Raw genomic sequence first — 22,889 nt, forward strand, 5'->3', positions numbered from 1 at the left:
GCTGAGTGTTGGGATTTGGGAGTTTATTTCTTGCTATTGTTCTTATTATTTATTAGTGTTACTTTTCACTGGTCAGATTTTTAAATCTTAGACACGATTAACCAAGGCTGGATGTAACTCATTAGGAAAATTCCCTTGCATTTTCCACTGGGATTAAACGGTTCAGTCGACTCCAAGTTGCCAGTGGATTCTAAAGATGGGAAATCCTGTTAGTGGTGGGTTTGGTGTGGTTTGGAGCTGGGGAAGGCTCTCATCCCCTCCCGGAGATGCCCCAAGCCCGCTCTGCTGCCACGTCTGCACTCGCGGCCCCTCACGGCTGCCCTGCCCTGGGGACACGGTGGGACCCCGCTGCTGCCGGGGCTGAGGCTCCTCACGGCCCCTCAAACCCCTCCTGGCTACACAGAACTTCTCCTGGCCCCCGACAGCCCTTCATGGCCCTTCATTGCCCCTCCCGGCCCCTCAGGGCCCCTCCCGGCCCCAGGCGTGGAGCTCCTCCCGAAGGAGAAGGGGCCGGGCCCTGCTGGTTCTCCTTTTATTTCAGTCGTTTCGCAGCCGTGAGGAAAGAAAGGCTGAAATGGAGCCTTTGCCCAGCGGTTCCCTGCGGGTCAATTGCGGCCGAAGCTCCGTGCCGGCGCTGGCCCGAGCACCAGCATCCCTGCAGCCCCGCCGGCCTTTGCTGTCCCCCCGTGTCCATTCCCTGTCCCCGAGGCCCGCCCGGCTCTGGCAGCAGCAGGAGCCGCAGCGCAGCGGGCGCCGGCCCGGCCCGGCCGGGGCTCCCGGGCAGGAGCAGCAGCAGCGCCGGCCCCTTCCCACCTGCTCCTGCCTCGCCTTCCAAGGCCTTTGTCCGGCTCCACTGCGGACCGGAGCAACGCTCACCCGCCAACAGCCCAGACTGCTCAGGGCCCGCCTGTGCTGCCCCGACCCAGCCTCCAGAGAAAGGAAGGGTCGGCTTCCAGCGCTGTTTTCAGCACTGTTTCACTCAGCCTGAGGTGACGGCAGGAGGCTGCTGCTGCCTTTGCCTTGGCAATTGGAGATGGCGGCTGCTGCTGCACCCCTCTGGCTGCCGACTGGATTTTATCAGGACAACTGCAATTGCCTTTTTCCATCCTTGCTACCCGCTGTGCTTTTGTGACAGTGAACTCAGTCTTTCTGGTGCAGGCACCGTGCAAAGAAGAGATTGAAATGCTCCCAAGTCCCCGGGCACTAAGTCGAGGGGAATGAAAGCCACACAGGCCACATTTGCAGCGCTCCAACACAGCCCTGCTGCTGGTGCTGCTGAAATAGAATCAACTTAGAGAGGCCATCACAAAAATTGCCGCTGGGGTGTCAAACAAAATGCAAAAATGCACCCGGAGAAAGAAAAACCAGAACTTCTTGACTCACTTCATTGCTTCCTCCGAGCAGCAGAAAAGGGAGATGCCCAGAGGTATTTCCAGCTGCTGCTGATCCCAGCTGGAGCTCTCTGCAGAGTCCCAGCAGGAACCTGAGCCCAGCCCGGGGAGCTCACACAGTGTCAGGGAGATTCTGTCTCTGGATTCAGTCAGGGTTGCATTCCCCAACAAGTGCTGGTGCCACCTCCTGTTTTCTTGGATTAAAACAGTAACAAGGAAAACCTTACCAATGGCACAACTTCCCAGTCCACAAGGAAAAAAGAAAGGACAAATCGTAAAGTTTTCCAAACATTTGTCCTGCTTTGCTGCAAAAGTCGTGCTGCATTCAGTATGGAAATCCAGGAGAAGCTGCAGTTGGTGGCACATCTTGTGCCAGCAGCTCGACCTCGTTCTCCACGAAAGGTTCTTGAAAAGAGCAGCTGGGACTGTGGTGAAGGTTGCTGGAAAACTGCAACAGCTTTCCAGAAGTGAAATGAAAACGCAAGAAATAAACCAAGACGTTTTCCTCTATTTATTTCTATGCTTCCCTTTTCCGTGTTGCACTACTTCTCCGTGCCATTAATCCCAAATGGATCTCACCTCTCAGATCAATGACTTAGTGAGTTTTAGACCCTCGAAAATACCATGGGCCGTACACAGAGTTTGCCTTCCCCTGTTTTTGCTGCAAAGTAACGCTGGAGACATAAGCGTCGTGCTTGGGTCGGGCACGAATCCTACAACCAGGGAATGTGTCCTGACAGTGTCTGACCCTCAGCAGGGACAATGCACAGCAGCGACCGAGGGAATTCCTCTGCCACGGCGCAGGAGTCAGGCCTCTGGATCTGGGCTCAGCACGGCCAAGTTGCCGTGTTTGGAGCGGCTCGGGGGCTGCCCCCGGGGAGCGCGGGGCTGGAGCGTGGAACGGACACGCGGACAAACGGCCCCAGGGCTCCAGTTGCAGCGGCGGCAGCGGCAGCAGCAGCGGCAGCAGCGAGTCTACGGCGTCTACGACCCCTCCCCGTCCCTCTCTTGTTCCTCCTCTCCCTCTCCCGCTGTCCCGCACTCTGTCTCGCTGTCCCGCAGCCTCTCCCGGTGTCCCTTTCCCGACACCCCCCGGCCCCTCTCTGCGTCCCCGTCCCGGCCTCTCCCTCTCCCCCCGCAGGGCTGGGCCATGCCCCGGGCCCGCCCCCGGCCCCGGGCGTCCCGCCGCGGTCTGGGCTCCGCCCGGCTCTGGCGGTGCTGGCTGTGGCGGTGCTGGGCGGGCATCAGTGCCTGGGGCCAGGGCGGCATCGCTGCGCTTTGGCTGCGCCTGTCCCGACCCCGGCCCCGGCCCCGGCCCCGGCCCCGGCCCCGGCCCCGATCCCGGCCCCGACCCCGAACCCAACCCCCGCCCCGGCCCCGGCCCCGGCCCCGGCTCCTCCCGGGCCCCGCGGACACACGCGGCGCGGCCGCTCCCGCCGCCTCCGCCGCGGCTTGCCCGGCCCGAGCTCCGCCGCTCGGCAGCGCAGCCGCCGGCCTCGAGCCGCCGGGGCCCGGGGCGGGTGGGGATGCCCGGCCCGGGGCGCTCGGGGGGCGCTCGGGGGCCGTGTCTGGCCCCGGGCCGAGCGCTGAGGGCCGCGTGTCGCCCGCAGGGGAGGCGCGGGAGGCCCTGCAGGACCGGTATCGGCTGGGTTCGCTGCTGGGGCGCGGAGGCTTCGGCAGCGTCTACTCGGGGACGCGGCTCTCGGACGGCGCCCCGGTGAGCGGCGGGGCTGGCGGCGGGCGGAGGAGGAGGAGGGCGGAGGAGGAGGAGGAGAAGATCGGGGCGCGGCGGGGCAGGCGGCGAGCTGAGCCCGCTGCTGGCCTTTGCTCGCAGGTGGCCATCAAATGCGTGCCCCGGGCCCGCGTCCAGCACTGGGGCGAGCTGGTGAGTGAGCGGGGCCGGCGGGAGAAGCTGGGGCCCGGCAGGGGAAGAGCCGGCGGGAGCCCTGCAGGGAGAGCGGGCGTGGGCTGAGCGGGGGGCCCAGAGCATCCGGGGCTGGGTGAGGGGTTCCCGAGCCCTGGCACAGCCTCAGCCCCACTGACGGCATCGTGGTCCTTCGGCAGCCCAACGGCGCCCGTGCGCCCCTGGAAATCGTGCTGCTGGACAGGCTGTCCTCTGGATGTGGTGGCATCATTCAGCTGCTGGAGTGGGTTGAGCTCCCCAACAGCTTCCTGTTGGTGCTGGAGCGTCCGGAGCGGTGCCAGGACCTCTCGGGTTTCCTGGCGGAGCGGAGGTTCCTGCCGGAGGAGGAGGCGCGGGGGCTGTTCCGCCAGGTGCTGGCGGCCGTGCGGCACTGCACCAGCTGCGGGGTCCTGCACCGCGACATCAAGCCCGAGAACATCCTGCTCGACCTGGCAACCGGGCAGCTCAAACTGATCGACTTTGGCTGCGGCGCCTTCCTCCAAGACACAGCCTACAGGCAATTTGCAGGTGAGCCCTCTCAGGGGATGTTCCTGGGCATCTCACGGCCCAGCCTGGCTGTAGCACCGCGGCTTCCCCCTCTCGCTGCTAGGAGCAGCGTTATTTCTTGAGCCAAGTTGCTTTTGGGTGGGGGCGGGAGGGGGCCAGCCCCCACACGCCCAGGGATGCCGGGGCGAGGCTTTAGGAGTTGCAGCATCCCCTGATGAACTCCGTCTGTGTTCCATAGGAACCCTGCCCTACAGCCCACCAGAGTGGATCCACCACCAACACTACCACGGCGAGGCAGCGACGATCTGGTCCCTGGGCCTCCTGCTGTACCACCTGGTCATGGGGAAGCACCCGTTCAGGAGGGGCCAGCAGTTCATCTGGGGGCGCATCTTGTTCCCACGATGGCTCTCTCAAGGTGGGTCCTCATCTCTGGGCACAGGGGAATCCCGGTGCTGGGAGACAGCAGCAGGCTGATGAGCACCCTGCTCTGGCAGCTGCTGAGGAGGTGGCACATGTCCTGCTCTCCTCCAAACAGAGAATCCATGGGGAAGTTTAGGCACAGCTCTGGGCACACCCAGCATGGCCTGGGCACGGGAATGGAGGGGCAAAGCAGACGGGATCCTTCTCCAACTGACTGCTGGTTTCTGGTTTCTCTCTTCAGAGTGCCAAAATGTTATCAGGAGGTGTTTGTCCATGCAACCCTTGGACAGGCCATCCTTAGAAGACCTCTTCAATGATCCTTGGCTGCAGGGTGTTCATCATCCCTAGAAGATGGGAGAGGTCCATGTGCACAGTTTGATCCAAAGACCTGACAGGTAAGAGCTCCACACATCTCATGGCAATCAGTGCTAAAGAAAACCAGAGTGTTTTTGTCCTGCCTGTAGCTCTGAGCAGGGATGACCAGATGGGAACATCTGTGCTGGGGCGGAGCTGGAGACCTGGTGTAGCAAGCACTGGTGGCCACCATCCACCCTAGTTATGCTTGTCCTGGTTCGTTGGTGGCTGGGGCCCTGGGCAGAGCACTGACAGCCTGGTCTGGCCCCCAGGGAAGGAGGAGCCCCTGGAGAAGCTGTATCAGGTGGGGCTGCTGCTGGAGACACCAAGGACAACCCCAAGGATGCCAAGCTCTTCCTCGACCTGGCCACCGGCAGCTGAGGATGATCGACTTGGATTCTGGCACCTTCTTCAGACACGCTCCCTGGGGCCCAATTTGCAGGTGAGTCCACAGCTGGGGGGATGCTCCCAGATGTGGGCATGGCACGGCCTGGCCGGGCACCAAAGGTTCCTCCCTTTGCTGGGGCAGACGCCACAGATTCTTCACTCGGCCGTCAAGCTGCCTTTTGGCTCTGCGCAGCTGCTGAGGGCTGGATGTGCCGTGGCTGGCTGCAGGCTGGGCACGTGTCCTGCCCTCCTGCTCTGCCCCCAAAGGCAGCAGTGATGGGCAGCTTTGGGCCCAGCTCTGAGCACGGCCAGCGTGGCCTGGGCACTGCGGGCGGTCGGGACGAGGGGACAGGAGCCTTCGGCTGACGGGCAGTTTCTGGTTTCTCTCCTTCCAGCCGGGCTCTGTGGGTGCTGAGGCTGCTCTGGGCTCTGCCAGGGCTCTGCTGGGCTCAGCCCCAGGCACGGCTGGGCCGGCTCTGCCCTCACATTGCTCTGACAGCTTTGCATCAGACGAGCCCATTCTGAGCCCACCGAGTGAGCTTTCTGCTTTTGCAGGTGAGTGAGACTCTCCTGCAGGCCAAGAGATTGCAGTGAGGGATCCACATCCAATTGGCAAGAACCCAAGCACTCCACAGTTCCAGCTGAACGCCTGGATCTCCACAGGATGTTTTGTCTGTCCCGCTCTTCATTCCTTTTTTGGCTGGAATCGTGCAACTGCCCTTTCTTCCTCCTCCAGAAGTGCCACAAGTGAGCAAAACCTGGCGAGTGGACGGCGTTCCTAAGGCAGTGCAGTCTGGAGCGGATGGATGAAGAATTGCCCTTCTGCACTTCCCAAGCAGAGCAAAAAGCTGTAAGTGGGACTTTGCGTCTTTAAGAAACCCCTGACAATTTCAAAGGGAATGTGCAGCTCATTCACAGGGTGAGAAGGAAGGTCGTCTTGTAAAGGATTTGGGGTTTGGCAAAGTTTAGATTCCCAGTCCTGCATGGAGCTGGCAGGGCACAAAGCAATTTCCTATTGCTTCAATCACAATTTAAAATAATACTGGAAACAAACCACAAAATCTTTTTTAAAAGGCTGCTGAGGTCAGTAGGATGGATCCATGCCATCAGCACATTTATGGAGTAAATAACGGAGATCTCATTTGAAAAAGTTCAGTTATCTCTTTATCCAAAGCTATAAAGTATTTTTACTATGCTGCACTTGGGTTTTGTTTTTATCTTCCACTTTTTTTTCTGTGTTGTTTTTAATTTTCTTTTTTTTTTTTTTTTCTTAATAGAAAACTTGTCCTAGGGAAGGAATGTCCTTTGCTGCTGGTTCCCGTGTGGAGCAGCTCCCCAGGCAGAGCCCGGCAGCTCCTGGCCCTGCAGGGCTGAGGCTTTTCCCCGTTGCTGGGCACAGACTGATGGAGCAGCACTGCTGAACACGGGGACACGCAGAGGGAGCAGGAGCAGCTGCCTGTGTCCAGCTGCAGCTCCAAGGCCCAAACTCTGAGCAGACAGGGCTGGAAGAGACTGGCAGGCTCCCTGTTTGCTGTGCTGCCCCACTTGTGCCCGGCCCAGCTCTGCGGGAGGCAGAGGGAGAACAAGGGGCAGCTCCGGCCAGCCCCCAGCACAGGAACACCTCCGGCCCCGGGCCCTGGGGCACTGTCAGCACCCGCTGCTCCGGCCACGGCTTCTGCTGGCCCTGACGGCGACAACCAAACTGTGCCTGATCCCCAGGGAGCAGCAGCAGGGCCTGGATCCGATCCCTCAGTCTGGGGCAGGGCTGGACAAACGACCCCCACAGCAGCAGCAGCAGCAGCAGCAGCACATGGAGCTGGCTTTGAGCACAGCCCCCGCCACTGTTCCCTCCCGTGGGCAGTGGTGTCACAGCAGCCTGAGGCACCCGGGTGCCCTCAGGGCCCGCAGGGACTTGAGATGGCAGCCCTGGGCTCCTGGGGGTTGTGCAAGGAACAGAGGTGAGGACTCCCTCTCCACGTGGAGCTTCCAGATGGAAAAGGCTGCTGTGAGCAGGCAGCTGCAAGGGCAGAGGAAGGAGGGTCTCGACCCCTGGATCTGTGCCACTTCCACAGTCCTGGGCAGCAGCCACCGAGCCCCGGGGGAACAGAGGGCACAGCAAGAGGGGCAAAAGCAGGCAAGGTCAGAGACTGGAGAGAGCCAGACCTGGGAGCAGGAACAGCTGCTTCATTGCACTCTTGGAGAAAGCTCTCGGCTGTTTCTAAGCGCTGAAAGGCGTGAAGGGCAGAGACGAGGGGACACCAAACAATGCTCCTGTTTGCACACCCTCCCCTCTCAGTGTCCCAGAAGGAATTGGATGAACTGTATTCTTCTCTCTGAGTCGTCTCGTTCAGCGTGAGCAGCTTAGCACCAGGAGCTGATGGAGCTGAAGCCTTAGGCCACAAGAGCTGACCAAGAGGGAACTTTTTGACCAAAGTAATGCTGCTAACATGGACCTGACTGAATCCAGCAGATAAAATCATGGAAATATAGAATCCTTTCTGTTGGGAAAGACCTGGGAGCTCATCAAGTCCCAGTGTTAAGCCAGCAGTGTCAAGCCCAGCACTAAAGCCTGAAGTGCCAAGGCCTGGACAAGAGGCCTGACTGAGGCCTGAACAAGCGGCCCTGAGCCAAAGGTGACCTCTCGATGAACCTTCCAGCCAAAGGTTATCTTTGTATCTGCTCGTTAACAAAATACGCACCGTCATTAGCGTTGTAATAGATGCATCCTCTCCTTAGTGAACCATGTATTGACCTTTCTGTATTTAGAAGCCAGACAAGGCCATGAAGTCTGACATCTGGCCTTGTTCGGGGCTGTAGGGTCAAAGGCAACTCCCCTGGTTCCTCCTTGAGCCCTGGCCAGGCTTTGGGAGAAACCCAAGAGGAGGATGCAACCAGATGTTCCTGTACTAGGAGTGCTGCTGGCAGTTTGTTTATTCAGCACTATCAAAGCTGGGCCCTCTCCCAGCCAGGCTGGAGCCTCATCTGTGGCTGGAGGCAGCTGCAGGAATTCCCAGTGTCCGGGAGAGGCTCTGCAGTCCTTGGCTGTGACAGCTTCCCCAGCTGCTGTGTGGGTGTGGGTGATGGGAAAGGCTGAGGGTAACTGGTGATGGATCTTTCTCAATCACTGCGGGCAATCCGTGGTAGTGACGGCTGGCTGCATTGCTGAGCTGCTCCTTCTGTGCTCCTTTGCTGCTTTGAACTGTAGTAAATTTCACTGATTCCTTCAGGTGGTGTCTGTGTCCTTGGTGCTGAGCCTGCCCACTGCGAAAACAAAATTGGCATAGCTTGGCCGGATCAGCACAAAATGACACTTTTTAAATCTAAAGGTGAGGAATCAGTCCTATCCGAAATTCCTGGATGGGAAGCCCTTCCCTAGAGTTCTCTGGCTCTGGAGTGGGCTGAGGTGGGAACAGATTTTTGACAGGGGCCACTGTATTAGAGGGTGTAAAGTACCCCACACTGGCTCTGAAATGGCTCACTACTCAGCCTGAGTGGGTACCACAGTGGTCTCTTGAAAAGGAGAGACTTAGATGCCCTAAAAACCCTGGTACAGGAACAACTGGCTCAAGGACACATAGAGCCATCTATGAGCCCTTGGAACACCCCAGTATTTGTTATAAAAAAGAAATCTGCTAAGTGGAGGTTACTCCATGACCTGAGAAAAACCAATTCCATGATGGAGAGAATGGGCACATTGCAGCCTGGTGTGCCATCGATGTCCCACAGTGCTGCCTGCCTCCTGGGACATCCTGATTGTGGACTTAAAGGGCTGTTTTTTCACTCTTCCATTACCCCCAGATGATACCCCAAAGTTTGCCTTGACCGTGCCTTCTATTAATAACACTGCACCAGTGCAACGTTACCAATGGAAAGAACTTTCCCAAGGCGTGGGAAACAGCCCCACGATGTGTCAGTGGGGTGTTGCTCAGGTACTCTGATCAGTGAGAGAACAGTTTCCAGGGGCATACTGTTACCATGGCCTGGATGACATTTTGATTGCAACCCAAACCAGAAAAGAACTCTCATTGATTCAGCCAAGCCTGTTGCAAGCGTTCAAACCACTTGGGCTGCAAGTAGCACCAGAGAAAGTGCAGCAGCAACCACCCTGGAAATATTTGGGACTCAAAATAATGAACCAGACCATACAGCCACAAACAATTCCGTTTCCAACCAAAATTCTAACTCTAAACGATGCACAAAAACTCTTGGGTACCATCAACTGGGTCAGACCTTACCTAGGACTGACTGACTCTCAACTAGCACCTTTATTTGACCTCCTAAAGGGTGACTCTGAATTAACTTCCCCCAGAAAATTAATCCTAGAGGCAAAAGCTGCTGTTGAAACAGCAGAGCAAGCTATCACCAACAGACAAGTCCACCGGATATGCCCAGAGGTGTGGATCACTGTGTTTATTCTCATTGTTAGTTTTCATCCTACTGGTGTTATTGGGCAGTGGAATCCACGCTGGCCTGATACTTTGCACATTCCAGAATGAATGCTTCCACCTCATCAAGCAAAAAAGACGGCACCCACTGTCTTTGAACTAACTGCACAGTTAATTATCAAATGTTGTCGCAGGTGTTTACAGTTGAATGCTACGGATGCTTCAAAAGTTGTCTTGTCTCTGTGACACAAGAGCAATTCTAATGGTGTTTTGCTAACAGTACAGCCTTGCAAAGTGCTTTGCAAGGACACTGGAACGCTTTGGGCACCTGCCCGACGTGTCTGTCCTACCTTACGTCCTGTCCAAGACCACCAGCAGCATTCTCCTGGTGGCCCCTCCACAGACGGTGTGGAGCCGTGTGTGGAACAGTGCTGGAAACAGCTTGTTCACCGACCTCGTGGAGAGCTGGGACTCTTAGAGTGACGGTGCATTTAAGGATTCTGTTTGTTTACAAACTGGTTTTCTGTTTACAGAGTGGTTTTTTCTGTTTACAAATTGTTTTTCTGTTAATTGTTAATCTTGTTAATTCTGTTAATTGGTTTTTCTCAGGGTTTTAAAAGTTGAACGTTTTCTTGTTTTAGTGTTAAGTTGTAGTTTGGAACCATAAGCAGTTAACCTGTAACACGCCAGCCCGGAAGATTGTGATCTCGCCTGACAGCTCCTGGGAGTGAGTGCTGCAGCTCCAGTGGTACATGGGACACATCACTGGCTGAGCAGAATTAAGTTTGTCAAAACCTCCTTCAAATTAAACCCATGCTGTCTTGTGTTACCCTGTCTGCAAAAGGGCCCTTGCAAATGGGATAACGGAAAACAATCTGCATTTTAATAAAAGCAAAGGCAGGAGATGTAGCAGGGTCCAGCTGGTTCACAGCTGGGCATAACGAGTCTGATCATAACAGACCCAACTGGGCTGACCTGGCTTGTTCTAGAAGTCCCCGGGGGAACAAAGAGCTCAGCCAAGCCCAGCCAAGCCCTGGCTGCAGACACACCCCTGGCCAGAGATGTGGGCAGTGCAGAGATTCCCAACCAGTTGGCTTTCCAAGCCTGGGAAATTCAAACTCACCATAAAAGGGAGCTTGGAACAATAAATTGTGGCTGTTGGTCAGAACTCAACAAGATACTGTGTGGTGTGTCTGTCTCCAACCCACCAGCCTCGTGTTACACTATGTCTAAATCTATGTTTCTATCTATATCTCTATCTTTATATGTGAAACAATAATAATAATGTGCAGTAATGCTGACAATACTGATTTGCCACCTTTGGCTGCTCAGGGATGTGACACTAAATACCCTACAGAAAAGCATTGGCCACGACTCAAATGTCAGTGCTAAACTTTGTGAGACTGCTTGCAAGGAATAAAGGAGGAAGGGATGAAATTGGCGATTTTTATGCGGTTTGCTGATACTGTGGTGTGGAATGCTTTGTCTGTTACTGTGAAAATACAGTGATTTGGACTGCTGGTGTTTTCATGTACCAGACTATTCACAAGCTGCAGGATCATCAAACAGACAAAGGGGCAGTTGAAAGAGCAGGTGAAAAAATGAGGAGATGGGAACCTGTCCTGATGGAGAACCCATCCCACAGATGTTCTCCATACCCTTAACAATGGACCCAGTGGGGAAATGGAAACCCCTGGATGTGCACAGCTGCGCCCAGTTTGCGAATACAACCGTGCACAGTGAGACTTTGACTTCTGGGGAAATTGTTCTGGGTGTGATGGCCCCTGACAGGGCCACCCCAGAGGCTGCAGGGCTGGACCTTCATGCATTAGAATTAATTAGGACAAATCAGAAGCAAATGAGAGTTATCAATACAGGAATAGGAACTCAGATTTCTCCAGGACACTGGAGGTTTGAGAACTGCTCACTGGAGCTTGGCCTTGAAAAGCGTTGATGTCATGGGAGAAGGAATTGATGCAGATTGTCAAGGAGAAATCAAAGTCATCCTTTGAAACAATAGTGAACAGAGTGGATTATTTAAGCCTATGGCGTGGCAGCAATTACTGATATTGCAGTTTGAAAAACAGTTGTGAAGAGAGGAGATCCACAGTGTCACTGCGGTCCCCTGGCTCCACAAGGCCCTGCAGGCTCCCAGGGCACCTTTGGTTCTATGGGGCCCGCAGGGTTTAGCTGGCGGGCAGGGTCAGCACCAAAGAGACACGCACCAACTTAAGGAAGCCCAACCCCACCGCGGGGGGACCCGCCTCCCGCCGGGGCTCTGCCGGCACCGCCACCGGGACCCCCAAAAACACCTCCCGGGGACCCCCCATGTCCCCTTGAGGGGCATCTGCGCCTCAGCTCTGGAGCCCTGCCAGATCCAAACATCAAGCTGCCCGGCCCCGACAGAAAAAAGCCCCGGGAGCCATAAATATATTTTATGTGAGCTCCAAACATCCCTCCCCACTTCAAAAAAACCGCCCAGGATATTTGGGGCGCGCTCCCCCTCCCCGGTCACCCGCAGGATACGGGGGCGATGGTCCCGGGGCGAAGGAGCTGCAGATCCAGAGAGCAGTGAAGTCACGCAGTGCCTCCTCTGCCGGCTCCAGCTCCTCCATCCCTCCTCTTCCTCCTTCTCTGTCCCTCCTCCTCCTCCTCCTCCTCCTCCGTCCGTGCGGCCGCGGGCCGGGAGCTCTCGGGTGAGCGGGGTCGGGCCGGGACACGGTGGGAAAGGGGTGGGTCACCCCCAAACCGAGCTGGGGGCAGCGGAGGTTTGGGGGAACAATGGGAAAGGGGTGAGGGGGGGGATAGGGGGAGGTGGGACAGCGGGAAGGGAGTTCCCAGTAGGGGTCCCCCAGTAAACCCCAGGACTCCCAAGCCCTGTCCCAGCGCCCACAGTTCCCTCCACAGCCCCGGCTGAGTGGGGGGCTCAGCCCAGGACCCGTCATTGTCTGGGGCTCCCTCGAGTGCAGCAAATGGGAGAGTGCCCCCCAGGGTGGAGTTTTGGGGGTCTCCCCACCATCACGGCTTTAAGAACCCCCGACAGTCAGGCGCCGCTTTAACTCCCCTTGACAGGGCGACACCACTCCCGTTGATTCCGGTAGTGGAGCCCCCATGGGGGGGTTGGGGGTCCCGGGAGGGTCTGGGGGTCCCGGGGGGGTCTGGGGCTACCTGGGTGATGCCGATGGTGGTGATGAGGACCCCGTGCCAAGTATAAACCTTCTCAAGGGGGCTTGGGGGCGTGTTGGGAGGTCCCATGGGAATTTTGATGTCCTGAGAGGGTTTAGGGGGTTCGTACGGGGCGTTTGCAATCTTGGGGAGTTTTTGGAGGGTCCCAGGGATGTTTTTGGGGTTCCTGGGGAGGTTGGGGTGTCACGGGGAGATTGGAGGTTCCCAGGGAGGAGCTGGGGGGTACCTGGGCAGGGCAGGTGACAGAGCTGGGACCCCGTGCCGGGTCCAAACCTTCTCACTGGGCAGCGTCAGCGTGTTCAGGGAGATCCTGGGGGACCCCGAGGGTCACCCCAATTCCCAGGGGACCCAAAATACTAAGGGCTCCCCTGAACTCCCTCACCCCTGGATCTGCTGCAGGCAGGGGCACACCAGCACTCGGCCCCTGCCCCCACTATCATGGGGGGGCTGTGGAAGAAACCAGGGGGGCACAGACAGGTCAGGGTGGAACCCCAGAGTCCTGGAGGAGGGGACATGGGGACAATCCCAGGAATCCCCGTGAGGGGCTTAGGGGGGACCCAGGAGGATTTGGGGGCGGACTGGTGGGGTCATGGGGGGATTTCCAGGAGTCTTGGGAGGGGGGGAAGAACAGGGTGAGCCCCCAGGATGGGTTTGGGCAGAACCGGATTGGAGCTTCCAGACGCTGAATCCGATGAGGAGAATGACCACGATGGCAGCGATGACGGACACAGCGACCACCAGGGTGAGATTCCTGCTGGATTCCGGCTCTGGGCAGCACGGAATGGTGAGGAGGGGCAGGGGAACCTCCATCCCACTGCGCCACATTCCCAAACTCCCAGTTAACCACATTCCACATTCCCTGCCTCGGCCCAGGAGAAGATGCCGGGCTCCGGCATTCCGGGATGCTCCACCCGGCACCGGTGCTGCTCCCGCTCCTCCGGCAGCGCCTCGATCCTGGCCCGGGGGGGGAAGGCGCCGTCACTGTTGGGAATGATCCCGGATTTCATCCCCCTTCATCCAGCTGATCCCCGTGGTGCTGGGGTAACATTTGTACGTGTGGCAGGACAACATCGGGAAACAAAGGTTTACTTAACCGAAACAAAGAGGTGGACAAAGGTGGAAGGGGGAGATAACGCCGGTAAAAGACAAAGCTTGAGGCAGCTGCGTGCTTTTCTTTCTCCGGCGTTCGGGGAGACGCGTGTCTGCCGCTCCTCGAGGATCTCAGCCGCCGCAGAGCACGCCGAGCAGAGAACGGCTGTTGCTGGCTGGAGGAGTTTCACTGTGGCCAAAGGGATCCAGTCCTGGGAAATCTATCACCAGTTCAGCCTGAATCCTGAGTTTTCCCTGCCACCTGCGGGAGCTGGTCCAGGCCCTGCCTCGCCTTCGGCTCCTTCGGCGCTGCTCCTCTTGCTGCGGCGTGACCCTGCACCCCCTGCGCTGTCGGGACATCCTGCCCCTGCCTGCCGGGACACCCTGCCATCCCAGCGACCAGCCCGGGACTTTTCCACTGTTCCAGCTTGGTGCTCTGAGGATCCTGCAGGGACAGCGAAACCAAACTGCCCTGGGTTTTGTGAAACAAAGCCCTCGAGGTTCTTGGTACTGTTGTCGTTTGTCATTAATGCTGTAGTTGTTTGGTGGGGGGGGAGTTTTTTGTGTTTGTTTGCTTTGTATTACATACTAGTAGAGAACTGCTATTCCTATTTCCCAAATCTTTGCCAAAGAGCCTCTGATTGTAATTTTACCTGGCAGATACCTGTCTTCCCAAACCAAGACAAGGAGGAAGGACAAATCTCACTCCCTCCGCTTCCAAGGAGTGTATATTGTGTGTTGTATACTCCCTTGGGGTGTTTGCCACCTTTCCTGAGGGTGAACTTGTAGGATTTGTTGCAAACTTATTCACAAGAAATGTTGTGTGTACCTATTAGAGTTTTAGAGTGAGTTAGGGATTTGGCAAAGGTGAATTGTTTAAGTTGAAAATAATTTTTGGGTGTAACAGATCAACCCCTGCATACTACAGATAAAAATACTTGCAAGAACCTTTCCCTTTTTCATTTATCATTATGCACACTGCTTCACTGGAAAAGGCCTCACAGGATGTGTTTGGAGAGGAGCCAGCTTTTCCATTAAACAACAAGGAATATTTTACTTTTGAAAGAAAGAGACAAAAACATGCCATTTTTTTTAATGGCACGTTCTTAGTTATCAGATTAACAACATTTTTGGAGGGGTATTCAAGCAAGTATTAAGCGTAAAACATACAAATAAATGTACTCTTACTTTCAGCAATCCTTTAAGAACTAGAGACTTCTCTTAAAGCAGGATCCCTTTCCTTCTGGGTGGATCACCTTTGGGTATTCCTCCAAACAAGCTGCAGCTGTCCCATGTGACACTGGCAGGGGCAGCTCTGGCCCGTGGTCCTTCCCCACGAGTTTTTGGCCCCTGACTCTTGCTTAGGTAATTTAGTAATTGTGCTGCCACCTTCGGGATCCCCAAACGGTCTGTCTCCCACATGCCTGCCTGTTGCAAGACTCTATTTCATTTCCATATGTTCCTCTTTTCTGTGCACGATTGGTCTTTGGACAGATAAAGGAGGGGTTTTAGCACCTGTTGATGAATTAATTAAAAGGTGGATGTACTGATGTAATCTCTACAAAATGATTCTGTTAGATACTTTGGAGACTTCTGTTTTGCTTGTGTGATATTTACTATTTGAGGGAAACTTTCAAACTCCTGATGGGCCTTGAGTTATTTTTATTTCTTGGACAGACTGTGCTTCTCTTGTCTTTCTACTTGTTGTCCCCTTAATTTTAGCCCCTAGAGGGCTAAACTTTACAGTTTCACTAAATAAATCATAAATGCTTCAGTTTATAAATAATATAGATGTTCATTGTATATTTTTATATAATTTCATTTTGTCCCCTACAGGGCTAAAATTTGGAGGATGAGTGCTGCTCTTCAGGAAAACCTGGTGATGGAACAAATGAGGCGCAGCTGGCATCAGTCAAGGTTTCAGTTAGACAGAGTGGAAACTCTGCAGTTGGACCAAGTGCCTTCATCAGAGCAGCAAGTTCCAGAGCTCCTTCACTGTGGCACCTTCAGGCTTGGTGGTAGGAGAACCTGACACAGTGAGTGTAAAGCAACGACACCTGGGCTTGCAGAGTCTGTGGCTGAGTAAAATCTGGTCTAAGTTCTGTTGTTTTACAGAAGAAAAATGTTGTAGCTGATCTGTCAAACACAGTAGACTCAAAGTGAGGGCCTGGCAGTGACTCTGTAAGAAGAAATGGTTTCTAAAACAGGGTAAAAAAGTGGGAGCTGGCTGCTGAAGATTGATAGCAGAGATTGTTTTTGGCTTGGTTGTCGCACTAGTGATTCCACATGGTATATTTTGATGCTTTTCAGTTTAGATTGCTGTACAAGTATGAAGTTAAGGCATTAAAAAAAACCCCTCAAATTTGTCTCTTCAACGGGCTCTAGTACAATTACGTGGTAGTAAATGCATCAACAAATATTGGTTTTAGTTATTTTTTGAAATAGCTCTTAAAAAACATCCCAAATCTTGAGAATTCATTGGAGCCTTCCTTAATTGTTTGGCATTTCAGTGTGTGTAGGCAGTAGAGCATGTGAGCAGCTGTAACCACGTTCGTGCGGTCAGTTTTGCAAATACATGAAAAAACTTGCTCATGGGAGAGTCACAGCCCACTTGTGTTTACAACCTGAGACTGGTACAGTGAGTAAAAACAAGCTGGGATACTTGTAGGAACAACAAAAACCCAGGAAACCTTGAGAAATCTTTGGAATCAAAATCATTGTGTGTTTATGGCCAATGCAGTGCTAACAGAGCCAGGACATGTGGCATGTTAATGTTTGGGTTTGGTTTTTTAGTGTCCACTTAAAATTAGTAACGTGGCTCAGATTTTTCAATACAGATCTCTTAGGTACTGGAGGTAGTTAAGTGTGTCATACTAAACACTCTTGGAGTTGAAAATGTTGCTTTGTGTGAGTATTTATATATTCTGAAACTCAGCTGTGCATGCTTTTTGTTCGCCGGTGAAATGCTGTAACCACAGTTGAATTGAAATTGGTCGGTCCAAAGGAGCTGATACAATTTTATCTGTTCGCTCATCTAACTTAGAGCAAGAAATACGCACAGACTCTGGACTGAGGGATGTTCACCGGTATGTTTGAAAATTTGTGTTTGATTATTGAAGTTAAATATCATGAGAAAACCTCATAAACAGGGGTGAAATTCAACATGTAAAGTGCTTGTTTTCCTTTGTGGCCTTGTGTGAACTGTCTTGCAGATCAAACTTCTAACTCCTTCTATGTGAGTTAGCATTAGCAATAAGTGGCAAAGTCCATCCTGTTGTTAAGAATTTGGATGCTGTGTAGGGCAAATCCACCTTTTCACCCTATTGTTTGGCCTCTCTTCTTACCATTTCTGTAATCATCAATGATTGAGTAAATCCCCAGGAGCATTTTGTGGTAGTGATGCAACCACACTTGCCATTTTGTGAGTGTGTGATAAATACGTATTAAATGGTACCAAATGAGCTCAGCAGAGATAACAGGTTGTGTGCTTTTCTCTAGAGGCAAGAACACCAGGTGTGGCCTGGTGTTGGGATCGTGGATCACAGGAATCAGTCGATGACCTCAGTTTTAAAACACCAGTCTGGCCGCATTTGGTCTGCTCTGCTGTCCTCTGGAATCTCTGCTGTATGTGCAACTACAAACCCTTGGTTTATAAATTTGCTTAAAACATTACAAATCTCATACTGATGTAAGACTGCTCCTGCGAGGAAAGGTTTATTAAAGAACCAAATCTTACGTGAGAAGACTGCAGAGAAGAGATGCATTTTGCCATAGCTGTATGGCTGAACCTATGGGGGTGGACAGAAATTCTGAATCTTTTCTTCCGGCCCCTGTGTTGGAGGAAGGGTTAGGTTGGAATCCTGCAGTTTTCTAAAGTAGTGTCTTGGAAGAGAGAGGAATGAGTCCCAGGCTGAGCCTTCCTTTAGGAGAGGAACTGCAGGTATCCCGTCATGCCGTGCGCCGCTTTGCGCCTCGGTGTATCCCGTCATTCCCCGCGGTGCCGCTTTGCGCCTCGGTGTATCCCGTCATGCCCTGCGGTGCCGCTCTGCGCCCCGGTGTATCCCGTCATGCCCCGCGGCGCCGCTTTGCTCCTTTGCGTACAAATGACGTCACCGGCGTTTATTTCGCCTCTCATTTGCATAAGTTTACATAAGGCTGGCGCCTCGGTGAGGTGGGCGGGGTCTGAGTCACGCCCAGGCCCCTCCCAGTACAAACCAGTAACTCCCAGTCCCCGTGGTCAGTGACGTCATTCGCGTTTATTTGTGTTCTCATTTACATAAGTTTGCATATCGGCGCGGTGGGCGGGGTCAGAGCAGCGTTGGCCCCTCCCACTCCCTTCCAGTAGAACCCAGTAACCCCCAGGCCCCGCCCAGTTTGCCCCGCCCTTGTTGTCGATCTATATAAGGGAAGGGGGCGTGGCCTGATGAGGGGCGTGATCGGTTCACATGTGGGGGAGGGGCAAAGGTTACACCACGCCCAGAAACCCCGAAACCAGTTTAAACCAGTATAAACCAGTAACCCCCAAACCCACTCCCAGTCCATCCCAGTAGAAACCAGTGACCCCAAACCCACTCCCAGTCCATCCCAGTACAAACCAGTGACCCCAAACCCACTCCCAATCCATCCCAGTACAAACCAGTGACCCCCAAACCCACTCCCAGTCCATCCCAGTATAAACCAGTGCCCTCCAGTCCCCATTCCAGTGCCCTCACCTGTCCGTACTGGTTTGAACTGGGATCTCTCGACGCTCGGTGACCTCCAGGGATCGGCTCAGGGCCAGGGCCCGGCGCTGGGGGATACTGGGAGTTACTGGTTTATACTGGTTTGTACTGGGTTATACTGGTTTGTACTGGTTTGGGGGTTTTCCTTACTGGTTTGTACTGGGAGGGGCTTTAGGGGTCACTGGGACGAACTGGGATGAACTGGGAAGGGATTTGGGGTGACTGGTTTGTACTGGTTTATACTGGTTTATACCGGTTTGGGGTTTTTCTTTACTGGTTTGTACTGGTTTGTACTGGGAGGGGGTTTGGGGGGTTTTTTGGGATTTTTGGGGAGAATTTGGGGGATTTTGGGGATCTAAAAATTCCAATTTTTAGTGGGAATTTTGGGGTCATTTTCTGGGATTTTGGGGCTCTGAAATCCTGATTTTTAATGGGAATTTTTGGGGTGAATTTTTGGCGTTTTGGGTGGGAATTTTGGGGATAATTTGAGGGATTTTGGGGCTTCAAAAAACCCCATTTTTCAGTCGGAATTTTGGGGTCATTTTTTGGGATTTTGGGGCTCTGAAATCCTGATTTTTAGTGGGAATTTTTGGGTCATTTTTAGGGCATTTTCGGTGAATTTGGGGGGATTTTTGGGCTCTAAAAGTTCCAATTTTTAGTGGGAATTTTGGGGTGAATTTTGGGGGATTTTGGGGCTTTAAAAATCTCAATTTTGGGAGGGAATTTTGGAGTAAATTTTTGGGATTTTGGGTGGAAATTTTGGGGTGAATTTTTGGGGATTTTGGGGCTCTGAAAATCCCAATTTTTAGTGGGAATTTTGGGGTTTTTGAGGGATTTTAGGTGGGAGTTTTGGGGTGAATTTTTGGGATTTTGGGTGGAAATTTTGGGGGTTTTGGAACTTCAAAAATTCCAATTTTGGGGTGAATTTTGGGGATTTTTGAGGCTCTAAAAATCCCAATTTTTAGCGGGAATTTTGGGGTAAAATTGAGGGATTTTGAGGCTTAAAAATTTTCAGTTTTCAGTGGAAATTTTCAGGTCATTTTTGGGGATTTTTGGTGGAAATTTTGGGGTGAATTTTTGGGATTTTTTGGGATCGAAAAATTTTAATTAAAATAATCAAATAATTAATTATTTAATTATTTTATTAAAATAAAATTAAATTTAATTTCAATAAATTTTCAGCTCGCCGGTTTTTGTTGTTGTTGTTTTGCTGTCGCCGCGGGGTTTTTTTTGTTTTTTTTTTTTGATTGTTTGTTTGTTTGTGGGAGTTTGAGGCGGTTTTTGGGAAAATTTTTCCCCTCAGGTTTTGCCGATTTGGGGATTTTTTTTCTTTTTAAAGCGATTTTTTTCCCAAAAAAATTTCGTTTTTCCCTCTAAAATCCCCATTTTCCCCCCTAAAATCTCCCTTTTTTCCCCAAAATCTCCATTTTCCCCCCAAATTTCCGTCTTATCCGGCAAAACCCCCCGTGCGCCGCCATCTTGTACGGCAACCCCGAGCGGCCAAACCACCCCAAACCCGACAAATTTTCCCGTTTCCCAACCAAAATCTCCATTATTCTCTCTAAAATTTCTTTTTTTTCCCTTAAATCCCATTTTTTCCCCCAAATCTCCATTTTCTTCGTTTTTGTACGGCAAAAAAAAACCCCCGCGCGCCGCCATCTTGTACGGCAAGATCCTCAGGGCGCCGCCATTTTGCCGCCCGCTCCTCACCCCTCACACCGCGCCGCCATTTTGTACGGCAATCCCCAGCGGTCAAACCACCCCAAAACTCCCTAAATTTTGCCGTTTTCCCCCCAAATTTAGAGTCGGAGATTTCCATTTTTATCTCTAAAATCCACTTTTTCCCCCAAATCCCCTTTTTCCACCCAAATCTCCGTTTTCTTCATTTTGTACGGCACGATCCTCAAGACGCCGCCATTCTGTCGCCCTCACGTCTCCCTCAAACAGCGCCGCCATTTTGTACGGAAACCCCCAGTGGCCAAACCGCCCCAAAACCTCCCGATTTTATCCGTTTTTTCTCCAAATTTAGAAGCGGAAAATCCAATTTTTATCTCTAAAATCCCCTTTTTCCCTGAAATCCCCTTTTTTTCCTCCCAAATCTCTGTTTTCTCTATTCCGTACGGCGAAATCTCCGAGCCGCCATTTTGTCGCCCTCACACCGCGCCGCCATTTTGTACGGCAAGCCCCGGAGGCCAAACCGCCCCAAAACCTCCCGATTTTATCCGTTTTTTGCCCCAAAAAAACGAGTCGGATATTTCCGTTTCTTAATTATTTTGAATTTTTCAGGATCCCCCCTCAGCCCAACGTGTCTTTCCAGGGTCTTTTCGGGGTGTCTGAGGGCGCGGCCGGAGCGGCCCCGGGGGAGCTCAGCGGGTTTTGAGCGAAGGTTTGCCGGAGAGGGCCTGATTAAACAAACAAAAAAACCCCGAAATAAATAAAAATGTAAAAATATCATTCTGGGGAGGGATTCCCCCTCCCCCCAAATTTTTGGGGGTTTTTTTTTGGGGGGGGTTTTTTTGGTCACCTTTGGCCGCCAGCTGCAGGTGGTTCCGGAGGCGCCAGCGGCGCTGATCGGCCTCGTGCGTGGCCTTGGCAAATGAGGAGACAGGGGAAGGAGGCAGCTCTTAGGGACAGAATTATTCCTTTTATCCTCTCTATGCCTGTTTAAGTACTGCCTTCCCTTAGGGGCATAACTCAAGCAAACACCTGTTGGATGCCATTGTGTTTTCAGGGATGATTTAGGGATGGCTGCCCATTTCTAGTGATCCTGTTCAGAAGTGGTTTAAAATGTACAGTAGTGTAGGCGGAAAGTCAAGCTAGAGCTGCTGTGACAGTGCTTCCATCATCTGTCAGCATCCTGAGTGTTGTGAGCTAAACCTGAAATTTGATTTGAACTGCCTGATATCTGCCAAGGGGCAGGATATCATTGCTGGAGAGAAATCCTCTCATCTTCCGCGACTCCATCCCCAGTCAGATGGAAGAACAGGTTGGTATCCAGAGGTGAATGGCACTGGACCTTTACGGGGCACAGAAATCATCCATATCCCCATGCTTTTAAGGAAAAGGATTCTGAGCAGAGGGCCCTTTGGCTCTGCGGCAGAAACTGTTTGGAAAAACTTGCTTTAATAATAAGATTCTGACTGAAGAGTTTTGCAGAGGATGGTTTGCTTATGGAAATGGTCAAGCGGTCGTTCTGGTATTTGGACACCAGGTTACAAAAAGAGGAAAACTACTGTATGGGTATACACGAAGTGAATGAAAAAGTAGATTAAAGGAAAAGTTCAGAAGCCAAAGCTGGAGAGAGGTTCAGAGTAACCCAAAATTGCCATCCAAGATCTTGGGGAGGAGGGTTGTAACCTTTCTGAGGTATTACTGTGCGTGTACTCCCTAACGAATACATTGGGTGTTAGACCAAACCAGACAATTAATTTTTAACACAGAAGGACTTTGAGGACAACTCTGACACCCAGAGGAAAGAAAAGGCTTAATGGAAAGTTTCCATCTTCGAATCACTGCTAAAGTAGAAGTGCTGTTTTGTTAGTGGAAAATGTCAGTGAAATTTCAAATAATTGTGTATTCCTGAGAGGTGTCACTACAGTAAATCCCCTTTGTGGAATAGTTAAGTCACAATTGAAATTTGGTGCTGTGCAGTAGTCCATTGTTCTGGTACTTAAACTCTTTAGAGAACAGTCCCCATAAGGGGTAATGATTTGCTGGTGGCCAAGAAATGTATTTTCTGTATGATCCAGGTGGAGAAGTAAAGGAAGAAATGCTGTGAAATAGACACATTTTTTGTACACCTGAAAAGAGACTTGGATGTGATATGCAGGCAGATATCAGCTTTAAATTCGATGTAGTCAATGTTAATGGTATTAACATAGAGATCTTTATCAGCAGAGGTGTATTCAGGCTTCTTCTATTTTCCTGTCCATTTGCTTCAGTGTAGCAGTGTGAGATGAAAGCCCAAGGCTTTGCAGACTGGCTCCTCATTTGTGCCCCAGTTACTGACAGCTGGGACAGTGGAAATTCTCCTTGCAGTGGCCTTGTTTTAAACACCAAGATGAAAATATAATGCATGCTTAGAAGGTGCAAACAATGTCTAGTCTCATTTCACTCAGTGAAATTTGCTCAGCTTCATCTTGGAGCACTGGAGATATTTTAGTATTTCAAAGTGTATCAAACTATTTGCCCAGTATTTGGAAAAGCTACTCAGATTTAGTGGAAATGTTTCTATTTCAGACCCAAACCACTTTGATATTTGTTAATTTTATTAGTGTGTTGAAGTTCATTGACACTGGGAAAAGTGATCCTGTTTCTTCAATTGATAACACCACAGGAATTGCCTTTTTATTAATCTTTATTTGGATGCCTCCCTGTCCCTATGGAACAATGGGGTTGAAGATGCAGTGAGGGAGAACAGTGGAAGGAAAAGGCCAGACTAAATATTCCTTGAAATAAATAGGCCTCTTTCCCTTGACTTCAAAGGAAAAAAAAAAACCAACCTAATTAAATACAATTGAGGGGAAGAGGAAAAAAAAATGAGAAC

General features: G+C 52.1%; 1 protein-coding gene across 1 annotated transcript; it reads left to right on the forward strand.

The window, feature by feature from the left end:
- The first annotated feature begins 2,541 nt into the window (after positions 1 to 2,541).
- LOC136304534 (serine/threonine-protein kinase pim-1-like) lies at positions 2,542 to 4,569 on the forward strand. Its single transcript, XM_066208057.1, has 5 exons — positions 2,542 to 3,108; positions 3,226 to 3,276; positions 3,456 to 3,822; positions 4,040 to 4,216; positions 4,463 to 4,569. The coding sequence occupies exons 1-5, from the start codon at positions 2,542 to 2,544 to the stop codon at positions 4,567 to 4,569; spliced, it is 1,269 nt and encodes a 422-aa protein (XP_066064154.1).
- The last annotated feature ends 18,320 nt before the right edge of the window (positions 4,570 to 22,889 follow it).

This window comes from Chamaea fasciata, unplaced genomic scaffold, assembly GCF_029207755.1.
Source record: "Chamaea fasciata isolate MVZ Bird 193981 ecotype frontalis unplaced genomic scaffold, bChaFas1.0.hap1 SCAF_114, whole genome shotgun sequence".
Classification (NCBI taxonomy): domain Eukaryota; kingdom Metazoa; phylum Chordata; class Aves; order Passeriformes; family Sylviidae; genus Chamaea; species Chamaea fasciata.